Source organism: Macaca fascicularis, chromosome 5 (genome assembly GCF_037993035.2).
Source record: "Macaca fascicularis isolate 582-1 chromosome 5, T2T-MFA8v1.1".
NCBI classification, from domain to species: Eukaryota; Metazoa; Chordata; class Mammalia; order Primates; family Cercopithecidae; genus Macaca; species Macaca fascicularis.
The window spans coordinates 78,281,231-78,302,595 of NC_088379.1; the positions used below are offsets into that span (position 1 = coordinate 78,281,231).

Below are 21,365 nucleotides of genomic sequence, written 5' to 3' on the forward strand. Positions count from 1 at the left end.
AGCAATCCTTCCAGCTCAGCCTCTTGAATAGCTGGGACTACAGGCGCATGCCACCATGCCCAGCTAATTAAAAGAAAAAAAATTTGTGTACAGATGGGGGTCTCACCATCTTGCCTAGGCTGGTAAGAGAAGTTTTAGGGATTTTATTTCATATTTTTGTGGGGTGACCTGTGTATTCAGCTCTTAAGTATAACCAGTGAGAAAGGATGTATCAGTGTTCACACTCTAGTTTTTCTCGCTGCCAACTCCCAACTCTAGGCTTAGCAGGCAATACCAAAGCAACACAAGAATATCTACAAATCAGAAGGCCAAGGTCCCAGGCCATGCTCCTCCAACTCCTAGCCATGTGTGGTATTGGGCAAGAGACAGTCTCTTAGAACCTCACTTCCTCTGTATATGAGAATCACAATTCATGTCCTGTGTAGGACAGAATACAAATTATGTATAGTCATGCATCACTTAACAATGGGGATATACATTCTGAGAAACGTGTCCTTAGATGATCTGTCATTGTGTAAAGATCATAGAGTGTACTTACACAAATCTAGATGTACAGCCTACTACTACACACCTAGGCTATATGACTACAAACCTGTACAGCACATTACTGTAATGAATACTGTGGGCAGTTGTAACACAATATGTATCTAAACATATCTAAATGTAGAAAAAGTACAGTAAATACATAATATAAAAGATAAAAAATGATACACTTGTATAGGGCACTCACCATGAATGGAGCTTGAAAGACTGGAAGTTGCTTTGAGTGAGTCAATGAGTCAGTAATGAGTGAATGTGAAGGCCTAGGACATTACTATACACTACTGCAGATTTCATAAACACTGTAAACTTAGGCTGCTTTAAATTTATTTAAAAATTTTTCTCTCTTCAATAATAAATTAACCTTAGCTTACTATAACTTTTATACTTTATAAACTTTTTAATTTTTTTTTTTTTTTCAAGACAGGATCTCACTCTGTCATCCAGGCTGGAGTGCAGTGGCATAATCATGGCTCACTGTAGACTCGAACTCCTGGGCTCAGATGATCCTCCCATTTCAGCCTCCTGAGTAGCTGGGACTATAGGCATGCACCACCACACCTGGCTAATTTTTTGTATTTTTTGTAAAGACAGGATCTTGCTATGTTGTCCAGGCTGGTCTGAAACTCCTGGGCTCAAGCAATTCTTCCACCTCGGCCTCTCAAAGTGCTGGGATTACAGGCATGAGCCACCGTTCCTGGCCAACTTTTTAATATTTTAGAACTTTTTTCTCTTTTGTAATGACACTTGGCTTACAACACAAATTCGTTGAACAGGTGTATGTAAATATTTTCTTTCTTTATATCCTCATTCTATAAGCTTTTGAAATTAAAAAGAATTTTTTTTTTTACTTTTTAAGCTTTGTTGTTAAAAATGAAGACATAAGCATTCATATTAGTCTAGGCCTACACAGGTCAGGATCATCAAGCTATGACTAGATGATAGGAATTTTTCAGCTTCATAATAATCTTATGTGACCACCATTGTATATGCACTCTATCATTGACTGATTGACTGAAATGCCATTATGTGGTGCATGACTGTATATGAAAGTGTTTTATAATTTATTGAAACACTATGTACATGTGAGGCATTATTAATAAATAACCCAAGAATTTGCATGACAAGCAAACAAATGGAATGAAGAGAACAAAGCAGACCTCTGATGCTAGGAAGGGTGTAGAGGAAAACTGTCGACTCCACCTGCATCTCGAACCACAACCAACCATGTCAAGCATGTACTGTTGTTCAAAGGGAGAGAAGGTGAGACTACTTGAGACCCTGAACAATTCTTTTCATATATCTCTCTTTTTTTTTTTTTTTTGAGACAGAGTCTCACTCCGTCATCCAGGCTGGAGTGCAGTGGCGCCACCTCAGCTCACTGCAACCTCTGCCTCCCAGGTTCAAGTGATTCTCCTGCCTCAGCCTCCCTAGTAGCTGGAATTACAGGCGCGTGCTACCATGCCTAGCTAATTTTTTGTATTTTAGTAGAGACTAGGTTTCACCATGTTGGCCAGGCTGATCTCGAATTCCTGACCTCAGGAGATCCGCCTGCCTCAGCATCCCAAAGTGCTGGGATTACAGGCGAGAGCCCCTGCACCCGACCTCTTTTTCATATAACTTCTAAATTAAGAATCCCTTCAGCTGTAAATCAACCTGAGAACTTTACCTACATTTAATTCTTCCAAGAACTCTCTGCAGTGATGTCATCCCTAGCTTAGAGCTGAATAAACAGAAATTTAGAGAGGTTAGGTAACCAGCCCAAGGTTACACAGCTAATAAAGAGCAGAAATGGAATTTGCACTGCGTAGAGTTACAGCCTTCCCAACTCCATAGCTCATACTTTTAACCACTAATTATATTGCCCTCCCCACTGTTCTAGTTCTTCATTACTTCCAAAATGCATATATTAAGTAATCAATTGTTTATGGTGCTACTGTGCTAAACCCTGTGCAAAGCAGGTTTCGCCCCTGCTTGTCCATTTCTTCTACTCCTTACCACACCCAGCTGGCTGCTAACCACAGAGCCCTGCCCTACTTCTGTGTTTGAATGCTTTGAAAAACCTGATCCTGGGGTGTGCAGTCAGCAACGTGGAAGGGTGGTACGCAGATTAGGTGCACCACACATGGCTTCTTCTCCTCCACTTCCCATTGTTTTCGAGCAATTGCCGGATTTTCAGATTAGCCGATAATGAGTAATATTCAGTGAGGTTCACAGCTTTGGCATGTAGATGCAGATTTTGCTACAAGCTGGGAAGAATAATTCCTCTTCTGGCACTGTCCCTTGTTACCCTCAGTCATAGAATTTCATAATATTTTAGCAAGTGCTGAGAACTATGTATCTAGATCACAGCGGAAGCCTTCATGAGTGCGTATGTACAGTACTTACCTTTTTTTGTTGTTTCTGGTGAGAAGGAAGGCTTTACTTTTACAGCCAAGTTTTTGTTGTGAGAGAAATCAAAGGATTCCAGCAGTTTTAATAATCTACGGAAGGATTCTTTTCTAGGTAGTTAGCATTTCCTCATGCCCCTAACATTTTATAGTTATCTCTTCTATGTAAATGTCGTTAAAGCAGAAGCATAACTTACATATCTTCTCATTTCTGTCAGGCATCCAATGCACTGGAGGAGCTTTGCTTTGTGATTATGGGAATGCTACCAAAGCCTCAGGTAAGGTTGAAATAGTGTTTTGTTTGTAGACAAAAATTATCCAAAAATTTCTTGGAATTTCTCCTGGAAGAAAATATACTCAATTTAGGAAGCATGCCAAGACAAGTTAGAAGAGGAAACATTGTTTTTGGATAAGAAATAATTCAGTTTCTCTGATGTCTGAGAATTGAGCATCATATTAATGGAGCTTACAGTAATCTAATTGGGAAATCATGTCCCTATCAAATATAAAATGAGTTCCAGTCCGGAGGAATAAATATGGGGTCATGTTGGCTCTCTTTTTTTGCCCTGACTCATGCTACTTTGGAGAACAGATGCATCTTTCTAAGCTGCTAAGCACATCTAATGGTTCAAAGGTTAGGACATTGTACCTTGTGGGAGAGTAGGACATTAAGAATGCAAAACAAAAGCAAATTGTATTGTCATTGTCTTGGTTTCTTATTAAAATTACTTGATTCTTCTGGGAGAACTTTTTGTCCTACAGTGAGGGTAGATGGAAACTTGAAAAGTAGCATAAGCACTATACCTAATTTTATAATCTCTGTCTTATGGATGAACTTATTTTTAAGCTACTTTATTAAAAATGAGAGCTTCAGGTTTGGAATTATACTTTTCATTTGCAATTCTAACTTAATCTGTGGTCATTGGTACACTCTGACTTTCATACCTTTTATATATAATAATTCAAAGAAAAAAATTGATAATTTGAAAGCATAAATGTTTTATGAAACTAAATAATTTCTGCCTACAATTGTATATTTATCCATTGTTTCTATCGGTGACATTGTCCCAAAAAGCATAATTGATTTTTTCCTAATTAAGATAAAATAAATGACAATGGTGTTTATTCATGATCTTCCATTTGTATTAAAAACAAGTGAGAAAGAACAACAACAAAAAAGGAATTATACGATTTAAATTTTTTTTTTTTTTTTTTTTTTTTTTTTGAGACGGAGTCTTGCTCTGTTACCCAGGCTGGAGTACAGTGGCATCATCTCGGCTCACTGCAAGCTCTGCCTCCCGGATTCAAACCATTCTTCTGCCTCAGCCTCCCAAGTAGCTGGGACTACAGGCACGTGCCACCACGCTCGGCTAATTTTTTGTCTTTTTTCAGTAGAGACGGGGTTTCACTGTGTTAGCCAGGGTGGTCTCAATCTCCTGACCTCATGATCTGCCCACCTCGGCCTCCCAAAGTGCTGGGATTACAGGTGTGAGCCACTGCACCCGGCTAAAAATTGTTTTATGAAAGACATCAAAAACAACTCATAACCTTCTTATTTAGTGATAAACAGTAAAAATACTTTCATGTGATTCTTTCAGTCTTCTCCTCTGAATATTCCATCATGTCATGATATAATAATTTCGCATTCTACCACTGTTGAATATTTAGGATGTTTCCAATTTTTCACTCTTATGAATAAAGTTGCAGTAAAGAGATCTTTATGCACATCGTATTTGTAAACAATATTCAATTAATTTCCCATTTATTTTTAGAGCAACGGATGCTTAACTAATTTCAGTCATATTTTATATGTAACATGAGTCATGTGTTTTAAACAATTATGTGCTATAACATTATAAAATTATTGTATATAAGATAGTAAAATTTTACAATATATAATGATATAATATCTCTTTTCAATAGGAACAAGATGAAAAAGATAATACTAAAAGGGTAAGATGATTTTCATAAATCTATACCTTATAAAATAATAAGGAAACCATTAATTCTTATAGTAAAACTTACTGCTTTTTTAAAACAGTTCTTATTTCATTATTCGAAGACACAGAAGTTGGGCAATTCAAATGTTGTGGTAAGTTGTAGAACTACTTCTTAGTAATCACTAATATTTGTTTAAAATAATGAACCTGTTTTTGCAGCATAACAGAGCTACATCAGAATTCAAATTTTTTACTTTAAAAGTTTATATGTGAGTAAAAGAATGAAATTCAATATTTATTTTCCATTTGATTTATTTTATATGTCAATTACTACCTGTACATTAAATTCATTCTTTAATTCATTCATTCTTTAACAGTTATTTACAAAGTATTAGCTATATGCTATGTGCCAGGCACAATTCTAGGTACTAGAAATATAGCAATAAATAAAACAAAATTTAAAAAAGAAATCCCTGGCCAGCCATGGTGGCTCGTGCCTGTAATCCCAGCAGTTTGGGAGGCCGAGGCAGGCAGATCACTTGAGGTCTGGAGTTCAAGACCAGCCTTGCCAACATGGTGAAACCCTGTCTCTAATAAAAATACAAAAATTAGCCAGGTGTGGTGATGCACACCTGTGGTCCCAGCTACTCGGGAGGTTAAGGCAAGAGAATTGCTTGTACCCAGGAGGTGGAGGTTGCAGTGAGCTGAGATCACGCCACTGCACTCTAGCATGGACGACAGAGTGATACTCTGTCTCAAAAAAAAAAAAGAAAGAAAAGAAAAGAAAAGTCCCTGCTTTTGTGAAACACATTCTAAAGACCAAGAAAATAAAAAAGCAAATAAATAAGTAAAACATATTGTTTCAGATGGCAATTGTTGCAAATTAAAAAATCATTTGATCCAAGGGCATTTTTTATTTTAAAGGATGATTGTCGAAAATGTAATTAAATATAATTAGAAATATCCTCTTCTATTCCTAAGATGTTCTTATTAGTAATTAGACATTTAATGTGCGAATGTATTCTCTAAGGTTAGCCAAAAACCAGTAACTTGAATTCAGTTCACTTTAAAATCATGTAGTATTAGCAGTAGTTTTTCTTTTTGTAGGCATGGATTTTAAAAATGCTAACCAGCCTACTTGGTGTTTCAATCTAGAATACTTAGAAATTATTTGACTATAATATTATTTCCACACTTGTGATTCACTTCCGTGAACCAATTTAGGGAATGAGGAGCATAGTGTATTTTAAGCAGATACATACCTATGGAAAGGTAACTGTAATCTTAAACTCAGTTTGAAATATTTATCACATGGAATATTCTTAACATATGAGGAGGCGAAAGATTATACTGGCTTTACACCAAGTACAAGTTGAATTAGTTAACAGATAACTGTTATATAGGGCTCAACATAATCCATGTCATAAATGAATTTAACATTAATGAGAAGTCTCAGTGTGACCCATACCTTTTTTAAAAATGCACCATAGCAGGTAGGTAGCTATATGTCTCAAGTGTGCTTTCATTTTCTTTGGCTTGGCACCTTTACATTTTGGGAAAATGTATCTTAGTCACAGTTTTCACTATCGAGAACACATTGTCATTTTCACACATTGTTGTGTTGCTCCCAATGTTTCTATTTTAAGTATATAATTTATAAAGGAGGTTATTAGATGTGTGTATAGTACAATCTTCCAGATAAACATGTTTATAGTGGAAAATTGCTACTGGCAGTGTGGGTTTTGCCTGGCCCGAATTATTCTGACTAAGTCTAGTAACAGACAGACTGCCTTTTGCCTCTCAAAGAGGCAATGAGGGGTTTTACTTGCTGACAGTTCACGAGAGAGCTGCAGCTGTTGGGAAAGTGCTTCTTCTCAATATGAGGACAAAAATCCCAGTGTAGAGCTACCAAATTTTATCCCATCTCTTGGTTCATTCTCCATAGTTCTTTGAATTGCTCCCAAAGAGCTGTTTTAGGTGACATCTTTAATTTTCCGTTTTGTCTGGGACAAGTTTAGTGGGTAAAAACAAAAACAAATAGGAAGCGTCTTGATGGCCAGTGCTGAGAAGCCATGTGCTCATCGCGTGTGTGTTCATGTCCTCTCAGTCATCTGTTGTGCATCCGTTGCTGCAGCTCGTTCCTCACCTGCATGAGAGAAGAATGAAGAGATTCAGAGTGGACGTATGTAATACAAACTGCATGCTGGCTTTGCCATTCCGCATGGGGCAGCCCTTTCTGTTAATTCCCAGCTGTGGTAGTTCATCAAATGCTGCTCTTCAGGATAAGCCCACACTAATACCCAGTTAGCCAACGTAAGAGCATCTGTTTGCAGAGTAGAAGAGAATTGTTCAAGCCGCCCTTCCATGGACCCCTGCAATATTGTGTCCCTTCTAGCTGAAGCTGTGGACATTGAGGAAAGTTGGAACTACACTGTTTTCCAAAAGCCATGACTCTCTTGGTGAGAAAATCTATTCTTGGTTTAAGAAAGCTTGTATCCAGGCCGGGCGCGGTGGCTCAAGCCTGTAATCCCAGCACTTTGGGAGGCCGAGACGGGCGGATCACGAGGTCAGGAGATCGAGACCATCCTGGCTAACACGGTGAAACCCCGTCTCTATTAAGAAATACAAAAAACTAGCCGGGCGAGGTGGCGGGCGCCTGTAGTCCCAGCTACTCGGGAGGCTGAGGCCGGAGAATGGCGTAAACCCGGGAGGCGGAGCTTGCAGTGAGCTGAGATCCGGCCACTGCACTCCAGCCTGGGTGACAGAGCGAGACTCCGTCTCAAAAAAAAAAAAAAAAAAAAAAAAAAAAAAAAAAGAAAGCTTGTATCCAGTCCTTAGGTAGGAATAAGAGAACAAATAAAGGACAATGTACTGCCCCTCTGTATCCAGCTTGGCAAATAGCTAGGATGGCAAGCTTTCTGCAAGTATTTAAATGTTCTTAAGAGTAGGCCAGGCCTGGTGGCTCACACCTGTAATCCCTTCAACTTTGAAGGTCCAGGTGAGTGGATCCCTTGAGGTCAGGAGTTCGAGACCAGCCTTGGCAACATGGCGAAACCCCGTCTCTACTAAAAATACAAAAAAAAAAAAAGTTAGCCAGGCATATTGGCGCATGCCTGTAATCCCAGTTACTCGGAGGCTGAGGCATAAGAATCGCTTGAACCCAGGAGGCAGAGGTTGCACTGCACTCCAGCTTGGGTGACAGAGCAAGACTCCGTCTCAAAAAAAAAAAAAAAAACAAGTTGGTAAGACTGGTTCGTGAAGTAAATATCAGAAACTAAATATACATACTTTGGTTTTTTCAACAAAAAAATGTGACCTAAGTCCAGGGATCCACCCACCTGGACCTTCCAAAATTGAAGGGATTACAGGTGTGAGCCACCAGGCCTGGCCTACTCTTAACAACATTTAAATACTTGAGCAGAAAGCTTGCCATCCTAGCTATTTTGCCAATATGTGTAAGATGAATGTAACCACTTTAATACAGTCTAACTGTGTTACATTGTGGAGTTTTCACAGTCATTTAAAAAGAATCCTAACTCTTGTGGCTCACGCCTGTAATCCCAGCACTTTGGGAGGCTAGGTGGGTGGATCATTTGAGGTCAGGAGTTTGAGACCACTCTGGCCAACATGGTGAAACCCCGTCTTTACTAAAAATACAAAAATTAGCCGGGTGTGGCGGTGGGCGCCTGTGATCCCAGCTACTCGGGAGGAGAATCACTTGAACGGGGAAGGCGAAGGTTGCAGTAAGCCGAAATCTTGCCACTGCCCTGCAGCCTGAGTGACAGTGCGAGACTCCGTCTCAAAAAAAAAAAAAAAGAAAAGAAAAGAAAAAAAAAGAATCCTAACCCTTTTGACACTGATGATTTCTGCAATTATTTTGTATACATATATATTATATACTTTTTTGTTTTTGTTTTTTGAGACGGAGTCTCGCTCTGTCACCCAGGCTGGAGTACAGTGGTGTGATCTTGGCTCACTGCAAGCTCCGCCCCCCATGTTCATGCCATTCTCCTGCCTCAGCCTCCCGAGGAGCTGGGATTACAGGCGCCCGCCACCACGCCCGGCTAATTTTTTGCATTTTTAGTAGAGACGGGGTTTCACTGTGTTAGCCAGGATGGTCTGGATCTCCTGACCTCGTGATCCACCCACCTCGGCCTCCCAAAGTGCTGGGATTACGGGCATGAGCCACCGCGCCCCGCCTCTAGGATTATTTTTAAGTAATGCCTTCCCTTGCTGTAATACATTATAATTTTCAGTCTTATTTTATTCTTTGAGGAACTCTGTTAGTACTTTACAAGTATTATTTCCCATTTACAAAAGGGAAAGCAAGTCAGAATAGTTGAAGGAGTTTCCCAAGATCGTATTAGTAAGAGAAAGTGCAAAATAGTCTTCTGGCTTCTGATCTAGGCAAACTTTTTTTCACTATGCTGTATCCTTTATAGTTTAATCTTGGGTACTTTTATTATGTTATTTTTAAATTATGTATTTTATTATTAAAAGTTGAATTCAGGCTGGGCACGGTGGTTCACGCTTGTAATCCCAGCACTTTGGGAGGCCCAGGTGGGTGGATCACCTGTCAGGAGTTTGAGACCAGCCTGTCCATCATGATGAAATCTCGTCTCTACTAAAAATACAAAAAAAAAAAAAAAAATTAGCTGGGCGTGGTGGCGGCACCTGTAATCCCGGCTACTTGGTTGGCTGAGGCGGGAGAATAGTTTGAATCAGGGGGGCAGAGGTTGCAGTAAGCTGAGATCGTGCCACTGCACTCCAGCCTGGGTGACAGAGCAAGACTACGTCTCAAAACAAACAAACAAACAAAATTTGAGTTCAGATCAAAGTTTTCTTTAATTTCAATACCATATTTAATTTATTCTTCTTAAAATGCTACCCAAAGTTTTCAGACACTTTTAAAAACGCATAGAGTTTAGGTGAATATATTCCTCAAAATTTATTTTTATGGCCAGTATTTCCTCCCTAGAATCTTCACATTCTTTTTTTTTTTTTTTTGAGACGGAGTCTCGCTCTGTCGCCCATGTTGGAGTACAGTGGCACGATCTCGGCTCACTGCAAGCTCCACCTCCCGGGTTCATGACATTCTCCTGCCTCAGCCTCCTGAGTAGCTGGGACTACAGGCGCCTGCCACCACGCCCGGCTAATTTTTTTGTATTTTTAATAGAGATGGGGTTTCACCGTGTTAGCCAGGATGGTCTCGACCTCCTGACCTCGTGATCCACCCACCTCGGCCTCCCAAAGTGCTGGGATTACAGGCTTGAGCCACCGCACCCGGCCAGAATCTTCACATTCTTAAATGAAGCTTCCATCAAAGAAGACAATATCTGATGCCAACTGTAAAGAGAAATGTAAGATCTTAGGCAGTAGCCCCTTAAAATATTAGAATTTGCAGAATGAAGAAAAAAGTAGTTGTCATCAAACTCTAGAAGTAATACATGCTTTTTTGATTTAACTTTTACTTCTTAAAGTATTTGCTTGAGTTATGAATTAGTAAACAATTTCAACTTAAAGATTCAGTTTCTTAAAAGACACCAACAATCATTAGTATGACTACATTATTTCAGTGCCGTGATTTACAAAACCAAAGCTAATCACTCAGTATTGTGGCCAGTTTAGTACATTGAGTGAATTTTCCACCTTCAGTGATATCATCTATATTTTCAGACAAATGATAAATCTTAAGGGTATTTTGCAGCCAGTCAAGTTTCCTAGAAACCTACGAAAGAAAATAATTTAAAAGATGAATAGAAATGCAATTGTAGGAGAGTGTTCGCTTTGCTGGGCCTAAGTCATCTAATTTTAAAATGTATCTTTGATAGTGAAATATTTTGGATTCTTGAAGAAATGAGGTTTTAGATCTTAAAACACTTTTCTTAAATTTTGATTGCTAGACATCTTCCAATTTCATTCCCACATCTTTTTTTTATCTCTACCTCCCAAATTATTTTATATACTACTCTATGCTTAATGATAAGACTCTAAAAAGATCTGTATGTTTGGGTTTTGCATTTGGAAGTTTTAAATATTTGGCACATTTAAATTTACATTTACATTTTGTCCTGCCTTTTAGTATTTTCTCTTTAATATGATATGCATTTGAATTTTTTTTTTTTTTTTTTTTTGAGACGGCGTTTTTCTCTGTCACCTAGGCTGGAGTGCAGTGACGTTTTCATGGCTTACTGCAGCCTTGACCTCCTGGGCTCAGGCAATCCTCCCACCTCAGCCTCCTGAGGAGCCTGAGGAATTGGGTCCACAGGTGTATGCCATCACACCTGGCTAAATTTTTTTATTATTTTTAGAGACTAGGTCTCTCTATGTTGCCGAGGCTGGTCTCAAACTCCTGGGCTCAAGTGATCCTTCCACATCAGTCTCCCAAAGTGCTCAGATTACAAGCATTAACCACTGTACCCAGCTGAGAACGTTGCTTACATAGGTATATAAACATATGGTTTATATGTGTACATTTTTTTTAATTTTGAAAACTTAAAACTTTATTTTTTATTTTTCATTGGTATATTATAGTTATACATATTTTGGGGGTACATGTGATATTTTGATACATGTATACAGTATGTACATTTTTAAATACAGATTTTTTTCAATATTAAGTAATTTGGGGAGTTATAGTAAAGATGAAAATTAAATACTATATTGAGAATTTAAGATACATTTGTTGCAAACTAAGTATTTCAGAATTTAAACATATATCAGAGCCATTTCTTAGAATTTAATATGATAGTATTCATATTATAAAATAGTTGAAAAAGGTCTTGGCTGACAGATTTCATGGTGATAGCCATGCTGATAATGCTTTTATGATATAGATAATTGTTAATGAAAATAGGAAGCTATAAGCCAATTTTATGGAAACCATAAAATGTTAATGTATTTTTTTCACAAAGTTTAAAATGAAATGTTTAAGAAAAAGATATACTTATTATGAATAATTGGGTCATTCCTATTAATATTTGGAAATTTAAAAATTAACATTCTGCATATATAATTATGCAGGAACATCTGTCCTAAAGCTTCATCAAATAAACATAATTTACCAAATTTGTCCCTTAATTTCAAACTACATTTCTGTAGAAATATTGTATAATATTTTTTAGCTTTGACACAATTCTGTTTTGTATTTTCCCCTGTTCATGTGTTAACACATGCAATATGTATTTTAAATAAATTATTTCATTCTAACAAAATGCTGAAAGGAGAATTTAAATATAGTCAATTATGAAGTGTCTGTCATTTCTCTTTCTACTTATTGATGAATTCACCTACAACTGACAAAATTCCTGAAAGGCAAATTGGTCACACTGATAAGGAAATTATTTCTAAATATAAGATTCTGATGATACTACTAGTTGTTGAAAATTTTCAGGTATAATACAAAAATTCTCTATTCAAGTCCCTGATTCCCTCTATGTTTAGTTATGATAGTTGAAAGTAATTCTGACCCTCAATGTACTTTCAAGGAGAATTTGCACTTATTTTTAGTGTTATTTGATTTGTAATGCCCTCATTTTCTCTTCTAGGAAGAATTCCAAAGTCCCTTTGCAAGTCAAAGCCGAGGATATTTTTTATTCAGGGTAGGTACATACTGTATTTTTTTAAAAAAAATCAATCTACATCAAAATTTAAAAACATGTTCACTGTGTATTTAATTAACTTTTACATTTCAATTAAGTTTTAAAGTTTATAGATGTTTGGCATCAGGTGTTACAGTCTGACATTCACTTCTGTCACCACTTTATTACTTCAATACCATAGTATCTCTGATCTCTCCTTTGATCTATTGCTCATGTTTAAACACCTCCAGTAACAGTCACCTATTTGACACTTTAATTCTATGACATTTTGTGTATAGAAAATAGGTGTCTTAAAGATACACTATTCCTTATTTCTATGGAATTATTTACAAAATTTTTAACTCAGTAGATTGAAAGAAAATTCACAAATTCTTAAAATTAAAAGAACCAATCATAATAAAAGGTATAAGTAGACAGAATTTCGGGATTACATTTCTGATTTTGTTTGTCCACATTGTCTATAAAATGTGTTTTTATTCTAGGCAGCTACACTTTGCAAAATATTTGCATCCTTAATACATTACCAGAAAGTTTTAATTAATTAGTTCAACAAGTATTTATTGAACTTCTACTGGGTGCTGAGCAATGTACCAAGGGCTGGGACTATAAAGACAGATAGGATTCCATTCCTGTGCTCTAGGAGTTTAGATAGGCTCTAAGAGAAAGCAGATAAGTAAACAAATATAAAGTACTGTGTGAAATGCACTTGTAATCCAAGAGCTGTGGTTTCCAAAAGAAAAGCATTTAACTCCAGCTGGGGAATGGAAGAGGTACAGAGAAGCTTCATGAGCTGAATCCTGAAGAATCAATGGGAAGTGGTTGATGAAATATTTAGCTAAGAGATTTCAGCTTTACACTAAAGGCTAAGGAGGGGGCAAATGTAAGATTTGCCTTTTGGAAAATAATTCTAATAGCAAATTAGAGAATGGATTGAATGAAGAAATTGGACTGATAGCAGGAAGGAGTAAGCAGCTAAACAGCCCTGACTTCAGTAAGTTCATTTTGGTTCATATCAAATTAAAATTGAGAACATTTGTTTTAAAATGTTGGTACCATCAAGGAAATAATTAAAGTCAAATAGCATCTAGTTCATGGTGGTCTTTGCAGCATTAGCATCACCTCAGAACTTGTTAGAAATACAAATTTCTTAGGATTCTCAGACTTACTAAATCAGAAATTCTGGCTAAGGAGTCCAGCAGTCTATGTTGTAAAAAGCCCTCTAGATGATTGTGATGCACATTAAATACTCCTCTAAGTCATCAATCTGTTCCTATGACTATTAGCTTCCATCTTTAGTTACACTGATTTATTTCTAATCTATTATTTTTCAGCCACGGAATGGAAGAAGGTCAGCAGGGTTCATTTAAAATGGTATGTGAGAAATAAGTAAATAAAATGGTATGCATTTCACAGTTCAACACAGTTTGACATTTTCTGTTGTTTTCAAACAGTCACAAATTAAATTATGCTAAATATATTTCTATTATTTGATTGCATATGTACATGAATGTCCCATATAAATACTACAATGATAGGAGCTGTAAGGGCTTTATTGTAATGAGAAAATACCAGTATTTTAGGGCCTCATTTGCTTTGCCCATGTCATTTATTCCTCAGACTATGTCACAGTAATAATTATCATAAGTGATTTTGTAGACATTGATCTTATCATCATTTATTGTGCAAGTAGGATATGTCAAGGAATGAATTCTTATTGCAGTAATCAGTGTCTACCATAATGGGCCAAGATTTACAGACCGAAAGTACTTCTGTCATCTAAATAACCAATACTCAAAGATTCTTTGTAAAAGCTGGTGATTTACTGGTTTCTAGAGAATTTTTTAAAATGTGGAAAGACATGAGAGAATGACTTCTTCTTTCGTGCTGCCAGAATCTCTACCTCAGTGCTGGACATACAGTAGAAATTTAGTAGCTGTTGACTGTTCTCACATGTTTAATAAATATGTTAATCCTAATATTTTATTAGACAATAAATGTTGAAATCAACCCCAAATGCAGATTAATAAATTTACACCACAGAAATAAAAGTGTATTCTACTAAGCTTTTGTAATCCTAAATCCAGATTTTATGCTGAACGTATTTTTTCAAATATATCATTCATTTTAGACTGGGCAAGTGGCTCATGACTGTAATCCTATCACTTTGAGAGGCTAGGGCATGAGGATCACTTGAGCACAGGATTTTGAGACCCCATCTCTACAAAACCTTAAGAAAAAAATTAGCCAGATGTGGTGGCGCATGCGTGTAGTCCTACCTACTTCAGAGGCTGAGATGGGAGGATAGCTTGAGCCCAGGAGTTTGAGGCTGTGAGCTATGTCTTTCCTCTGCACTCCAGCCAAGGCAATAGAACAAGAACTTATCTTAAAAAAAATAAATAAATAAAATAAAAACAAAATAACAACAAAGTAAACTTCAAGAGGGCAGAAGGAAGTTATAAAAATGAAAGAAGAAATTGATGTTAAAAACAGTAAAACAGGACAACTCGGTGGTGGCCACTGTGCAGACCAGACTTCGCTTGTTCTCGCGTGCCTGGCTCCGCTTTCCCTCCGCAACCATGTCTGACAAACCCGATATGGCTGAGATCGAGAAATTCGGTAACTCGAAACTGAAGAAGACAGAGACGCAAGAGAAAAATCCACTGCCTTCCAAAGAAACGATGGAACAGGAGAAGCAAGCAGGCGAATCGTAATGAGGCGTGCGCCACCAATATGCACTGTACATTCCACAAGCATTGCCTTCTTATTTTACTTCTTTTAGCTGTTTAACTTTGTAAGATGCAAAGAGGTTGGGTCAAGTTTAAATGACTGTGCTGTCCCTTTCACATCAAAGAACTACTGACAACGAAGGCCGCGCCTGCCTCTCTCATCTGTCTATCTGGCTGGCAGGGAAGGAAAGAACTTGCATGTTGGTGAAGGAAGAAGTGGGGTGGAAGAAGTGGGGTGGGACGACAGTGAAATCTAGAGTAAAACCAAGCTGGCCCAAGGTGTCCTGCAGGATGTAATGCAGTTTAATCAGAGTGCCTTTTTTTTTTTTTTTTTTTTTGCTCAAATGATTTTAATTATTGGAATGCACAATTTTTTTAATATGCAAATGAAAAGTTTAAAAACTTTAAAAAAAAAGCAGTAAAGAAGGAGGACAGTAAACAAAGCAAAAATCTATAGTAATTCTTTTTTTTATAGTAATTCTTTGCAAAAATTAAATTGGCCTAGTGTAATCAAGAAAAAGGGTAAAATCAAAAATATAGAAAAGTACAATGAAAAGAGAAATTAAAACAGAAGAAATAAAAATCACAAAAGAGTACTTTGCACATCTCTCCACATATCAGTTTGGAAACCTGGATAAAATGGAGGATTGTCTAATAAAGTAGGTGCTACCAAAATTGACCTCAGAAAAAAGAAAAACACTAAACGGACTAATAGGTATGGGGGAAAATTGGAAAATGTTATCTAGAAATTATACCCTTGGCCAGGCGCAGTAGCTCAGGCCTGTAATCCCAGCACTTTGGGAGGCCAAGGTGGGTGGATCACCTTCAAAAATAAAGAAACTGAAGTCAGGAGTTCAAGACCAGCCTGACCAACATGGAGAAATCCCGTCTCTACTAAAAATACAAAATTAGCCAGGTGTGGTAGTGCATGCCTATAATCCCAGCTACTTGGGAGGCTTAGGCAGGAGAATCACTTAAACCCAGGAGGCAGAGGTTGTAGTGAGCTGAGATCACACCATTGCACTCCAATCTGGTCATCAAGAGCAAAAAAAAAAAAAAAAAAAAAGAAAAGAAAAAGAAAAAAAATAAAGAAACTACTCATTCAAAACTATACTGTCTCAAAAAAAAGAAAAAAAAAAACTATACCCACAATATACCCTCAAAAAGTGCTAAGCCAATAATTTTGAATTTTTTCAGCTCAGAGAAAGAAGAAAAACTACCAAATATTTTCATGAAGCCAGCATAATATTAATACCAAAACTTAAAAAATAGTATAAAAAATCTGTAAGTCAATTATGTTTATAAATATTAATGTAAAAATTTTAAAGGAATATTATAAAATAGTATTCATCAGTATACTTAAATAATTTTATGACCCCACTAAGTAAGATTTGTTCCAGCAACTCAAGGATGGTTCAACATTAAGAAGTGTGTTAAAAGTTTTCACTATTAGAAGAAAAATTATATGATAATCTCAATAGATACTTTTGGTAAAATTTCACATCAATTTCTGATCTATTAGGAAGAGATTAAGCCTTTCTTGACATGATTTATATAATGGTCTCAAACCAAGTTAGTACAGTAGCTGGCTTGTTAGTGAAACACTTTGGAGCATTTCCATTAATGTCAGGAACAAGATAAAGATACTCTCTAATTTCTTATTTAATGTAGTTCTTAATGTGTTAGCCAATTCAATTAGAAAAGAAAGAAAGAAAAGATTCAAATAGTGGAAAAGCGAAGGAAAAATTTAATGTGCTCATGGGACCTAATTAGGAACTTGAATTTGCAAACTGTGTTTGGTATTAACTCCTGCTTCAGAAGAGGCCTGATAAATTATGTTCACATGAGGAATATGAGAAAACATATTCTTAATTTTGTATTTTTTCAAGGAACAAAGAACAGAGAGCTAATGGATAAGAAACTATTTTATCTTTTATAATATTATAAATGTAAATTGGCATAAAAAATTTTTTAAATAGCTTAATACCAAATGGGAAAAAAATAGCTGCATTTGTAACATCGAAGTAAGTATTAGAGTGTTCAGAATGTGAAATGAAATTTAATCCATGATTTGGTGAATTTAGTAAAAAAAAAAAAAAAAAAAAAACTCCAAAATTGAGAATAATTGCTTTATTCAGATTATTTTCAAGATTAGGGTATACATAAACTAATGTACTCATGATTTCATTTCATTTTGCCAATAGAAAAACAACATAATAATCATGTTTTCTTTGTTTTTCTCATCTGATTTTCTAAGGCCTTTCTCTATCCTGATGACCTATATTTATTTAGAAAGTAGTTAAACGTAAAATAGAACTATTTAGTTGCAAATATATGAGGAAATAGATATACAAGGAGTAAATGTAGCTTTTGAAATAGCTTATTCATAAATCTTATTGGTATGAATGAGCTTTAGGAAATCACTTTTAAATAGTTAAATACTGTAAACTGTTGGAAGCCACAGACATACAGAATAAGTGTTCCATTAGAGATAGATTAAATGATATATAGTTAAAAATATACAGACAGGCCAGGTACGGTGACTCACGCCTGTAATCCCAGCACTTTGGGATGCCAAAGTGGGCAGATCACTAGAGGTCAGGAGTTGGAGACCAGCCTGACCAACATAGTGAAACTCTGTCTCTACTAACAATACAAAAATTAGCCGGGCGTGGTGGTGCGCTTCTGTAATCCCAGCTACTCAGGAGGCTGAGGCAGGAGAATTGCTTAAACCCAGGAGGTGGAGGCTGCAGTGAGCTGAGATCACGCCACTGTACTCCAACCTGGGCAACAGAGCAAGACTCTGTCTCAAAAAAGAAAAATACATATATATATATTTCTTCTGTGTGTGTGTGTGTGTGTATATATATACATACACAATACACACACACACACACACACACACACAGAAGAACAGCTGGGAAATATTTCAGATGCTAATGTTACTCTATGACAAAATATAGAAATTATATACACATATTCACATGGTCATTTGCACTTAAATCTAATTCAGTTTTTCTTTTTTTGCAGGCTGCCAACTAATTTTCCACAGAGCAATGCTATGGAATACAAAATGTACTGACATTTTGTTTTCTTCTGAAAAAAATCCTTGCTAAATTTACCCTGTTGAAAATCCCTGTGTTGTCGATGTTCTCAGTTGTAACAATGTTGTAAATGTTTAATTTGTTGAAAATTAAAAAATCTAAAAATATTTTTGCTTAGTGTTTTAATGAGAAATACTGTGTAATAAACCTGTAAATAATGATGTTCCTTAGATCCCTGCCGGGTTTGACAGTACTGACATGCTTTTTTTTTTTTTTTTTTTGAGACAGAGTCTTGCTCTGTTACCCAGGCTGGAGTGCAGTGGTGCAATCTTGGTTCACTGCAACCTCTGTCTCTTGGGTTCAAGCAATTCTTCTACCTCAGTCTCCCGACTAGCTGGGATTACAGACATGCACCACCATGCCCAGCTAATTTTTTTTTTTTTTTTGTATTTTTAGTAAAGACGGGGTTTTGCCATGTTGGCCAAGCTGGTCTCGAACTCTTGACCTCAGGTTATCCACCCGCCTTGGCCTCCCAAAGTGCTGGGATTACAGGCATGAGTCACCGTACCCTGCCCACATGCATTTTTGATGTTTTCATTAAAGGCACTCATAGAGAGTTGAGAGTTGAGTTTTAATGAGCTGTATTAGTTTATCGTATTTGGATTTTGTCAGTGACAAAACACCAGCTCTCATAAATACCAGAATGCCCAGTAGCTACCAATCTTAGAATGTGAGCACCAACTGAAACTATACTAGTTGGAGGCTTGGGCCATAACCCATCCAATAGTCCAATAATCAAGTTCTGATTTATAAACTGTGTAATGGATATCTGATTGCTACAAATATATCAGAGGACCAACTTTTTCTACCAATTCATAGTATTCAGTTTATCCTAAAATAAGTTACTTCACCTCACAACATCTGAAAGGCAAGCAGTTCTGTCTATTAGCAGAAAGAAAATAATCTTATTAATAGAGGATCATGAACACAATTGGGAACTTTTAACATCAAATCAATGTTTAGTGGGCACAGAATTAACTTCAGATGGAGGTTGAATTTATCTCCTCTCAGGTTCCCTTGATCTTTTTTCTTCTGACCTCTGTCTTAGGTTCCCACCTCCTCCATCAAGAAGGTTGCTGACTGATTAGAAAGCAGTGGCTCTTTTGAGTAGGTAGAATTAGGTCTACACAGATATTCTTCAGAGCAGAGTATCTAACAAACCTTTGTCTTCCTAATGTTGAGCAATTATTATAGCTTAAGTTACACCTTTTACTAACAAAGTTCCTGAATTTCACTTCCTGTCAGCCTGAGTGAAGAACATAAGAAGAAGAAGAAGAGAAAAACATACATTATTTTTAGGAAAATAAAAATGCCTTGATAAGATGGGGACTTGAGAGCAAGGAGAGCATGCTGCCCTAAAGCCACAAATGCATGGGGCTGCATTAGCTAGTTCTGTGCACAGTACTTCAACTAACCTGGACTTTGGATTGTCAGAACAAGAAAAGAATGTTAATTTAATCAGCAGTTCCCAGGGCCTCTCAGAAATCCAGAGAGATATAGGTAACATTTTTAGGGCTCCGGGGATGAAGAAGAAGAAGAAAGAGGAAGAGGAAGAAGATGAGGAAAATACCAAGACATTATTACAAAAATTGTGATATGTTTTTAATTATTTATATTTAACAAATTCATGTCTCATATGCAAACACAACAGAATATATGGGCTACTAGGAGTATAAGATTTGTATCAAGTACCCGCTGGGCACTACAGATGGACTGGTCCCATGCTGAACCCAAGTTTAAAGTTATGTCATTAAAAACATTTTTTTTTCTTTCCAAGTCCTGTGAGTACATCTCTGGAACTGTGTAAAACAACTTGTGTAAAACACCAAGTGTTTTCCTCAAGTTCCTGGCAGCTCCCAGTAAACATCCTTTCCTTAATTTAAACACAAAGGAACCCCCACCTGTCTAGATATCCTACCTAAAGCCAGAGCTTTATTTATTTTTTTATTTTTTCCCCTCAGTTTAGACAGATCTCACTCTGTCACTCAGGCTGGAGTGCAGTGGTGTGAACTTGGCTCACTGCAACCTCTGCCTCCTGGGTAGCTGGGATTACAGGCACCCGCCACATCCCGTTAGTTTTTGTATTTTTAGTAGAGATGGAAGTTTCACCATGTTGGCCAGGCTGGTCTTGAACTCCTGAGCTCAAGTGATCTGCCTGCCTCAGCCTCCCAAAGAGCTGGGATTGCAGGCGTGTGCCACCGTGCCTGGCCTAAAGCCAGAGCTTCTGTCACTTAAGGCAGTGGATTTTTAAGATGGAATTGGGGGGCCTACAGTCCCATTTAAGCATCTAATGAAAGCTCTGGTTCTTAACTTCAGAAAAAAAAAAAATGTACACCTACAACAAAATTATGTGTACACTTGGGGACTGGGGAGCAAGATACTCCATAAAGTCTATCCAAATATGTTGTATGGGCTAAGTGTGGTGGCTCATGCCTGTAATCCCAGCACTTTGGGAGACTGAAGTGGGAGGATCACTTGAGCCCAGGAATTTGAAACCAGCCTAGGCAACATGTGAGACCCCTGTCTCTACAAAAAAAATTTAAAAAAAATTATCTGGGTATGATGGCACATGCATCTGTGATCCCAGCTACTTGGGACGCTTATACAGGAGGATTGCTTGAGCCTTGGAGGTGGAGGCTGCAGTGAGCAGTGTTTGCACCACTTCACTCCAGCCGGTGCGACAGAGTAAGACCCTGTCTCAAAACAAAAAAATATATATAGTCTATGGATTCCAGGTTAAGAATGCCTCCTCTGAATAAAGGTTCTCCGTTCCAGGAGTTTGTTATTTCTCCATGAAGACAGGACTCGGTTTGAAGGGTGCCAGAGGCTCTGAAACAATCGGTTGATTCAGTGGTGGTGATGGAGGGAAAAGTTGACAGGAATGTCCACACCAGCACCACACAGCGAACGGGAAAGGCAGTGCTTGGGACAGAGGCTCCAGGCTCTGGGGCGTCAGTACCCACGACCATCCCCTGTGTTAGGCCTCTGCATTGCCTGGCAACCAAGCTACCTCGTCCGCACAAGCGTAACAAGTCCTTGTTCGCCTCTGCCTCTTCCGGCGGGC

The 21,365-nt window shown here is 37.3% G+C and overlaps 2 protein-coding genes across 11 annotated transcripts in view; both read left to right on the forward strand.

The window, feature by feature from the left end:
* Window positions 1-18,408, forward strand: part of NMU (neuromedin U) — a 36,017-nt gene extending 17,609 nt beyond the window's left edge. For 2 of the 10 annotated variants that reach the window (XM_045392585.2, XM_074039975.1), the window contains exons 4-11: window positions 3,149-3,208; window positions 4,854-4,883; window positions 4,972-5,022; window positions 6,978-7,052; window positions 7,266-7,329; window positions 12,418-12,471; window positions 13,803-13,842; window positions 18,228-18,408. In XM_045392585.2, coding sequence (XP_045248520.2) covers window positions 3,149-3,208; window positions 4,854-4,883; window positions 4,972-5,022; window positions 6,978-7,052; window positions 7,266-7,329; window positions 12,418-12,471; window positions 13,803-13,842; window positions 18,228-18,279 — 426 coding nt within the window. In that variant the 3' untranslated portion in view covers window positions 18,280-18,408. Of the gene's footprint in view, window positions 1-3,148; window positions 3,209-4,853; window positions 4,884-4,971; window positions 5,023-6,883; window positions 7,053-7,265; window positions 7,330-12,417; window positions 12,472-13,802; window positions 13,843-18,227 lie in introns of those variants that run through there. The other 8 variants (XM_045392586.2, XM_045392588.2, XM_045392589.2 and 5 more) reach the window with 8 other exon arrangements.
* On the forward strand, window positions 14,934-17,304 carry LOC102127641 (thymosin beta-4). The gene has a single exon (XM_045392593.2). It carries the CDS (start codon window positions 14,949-14,951, stop codon window positions 15,180-15,182), a length of 234 nt encoding a protein of 77 aa, XP_045248528.2. The 5' UTR covers window positions 14,934-14,948; the 3' UTR covers window positions 15,183-17,304.
* Window positions 18,409-21,365: the final 2,957 nt, after the last annotated feature.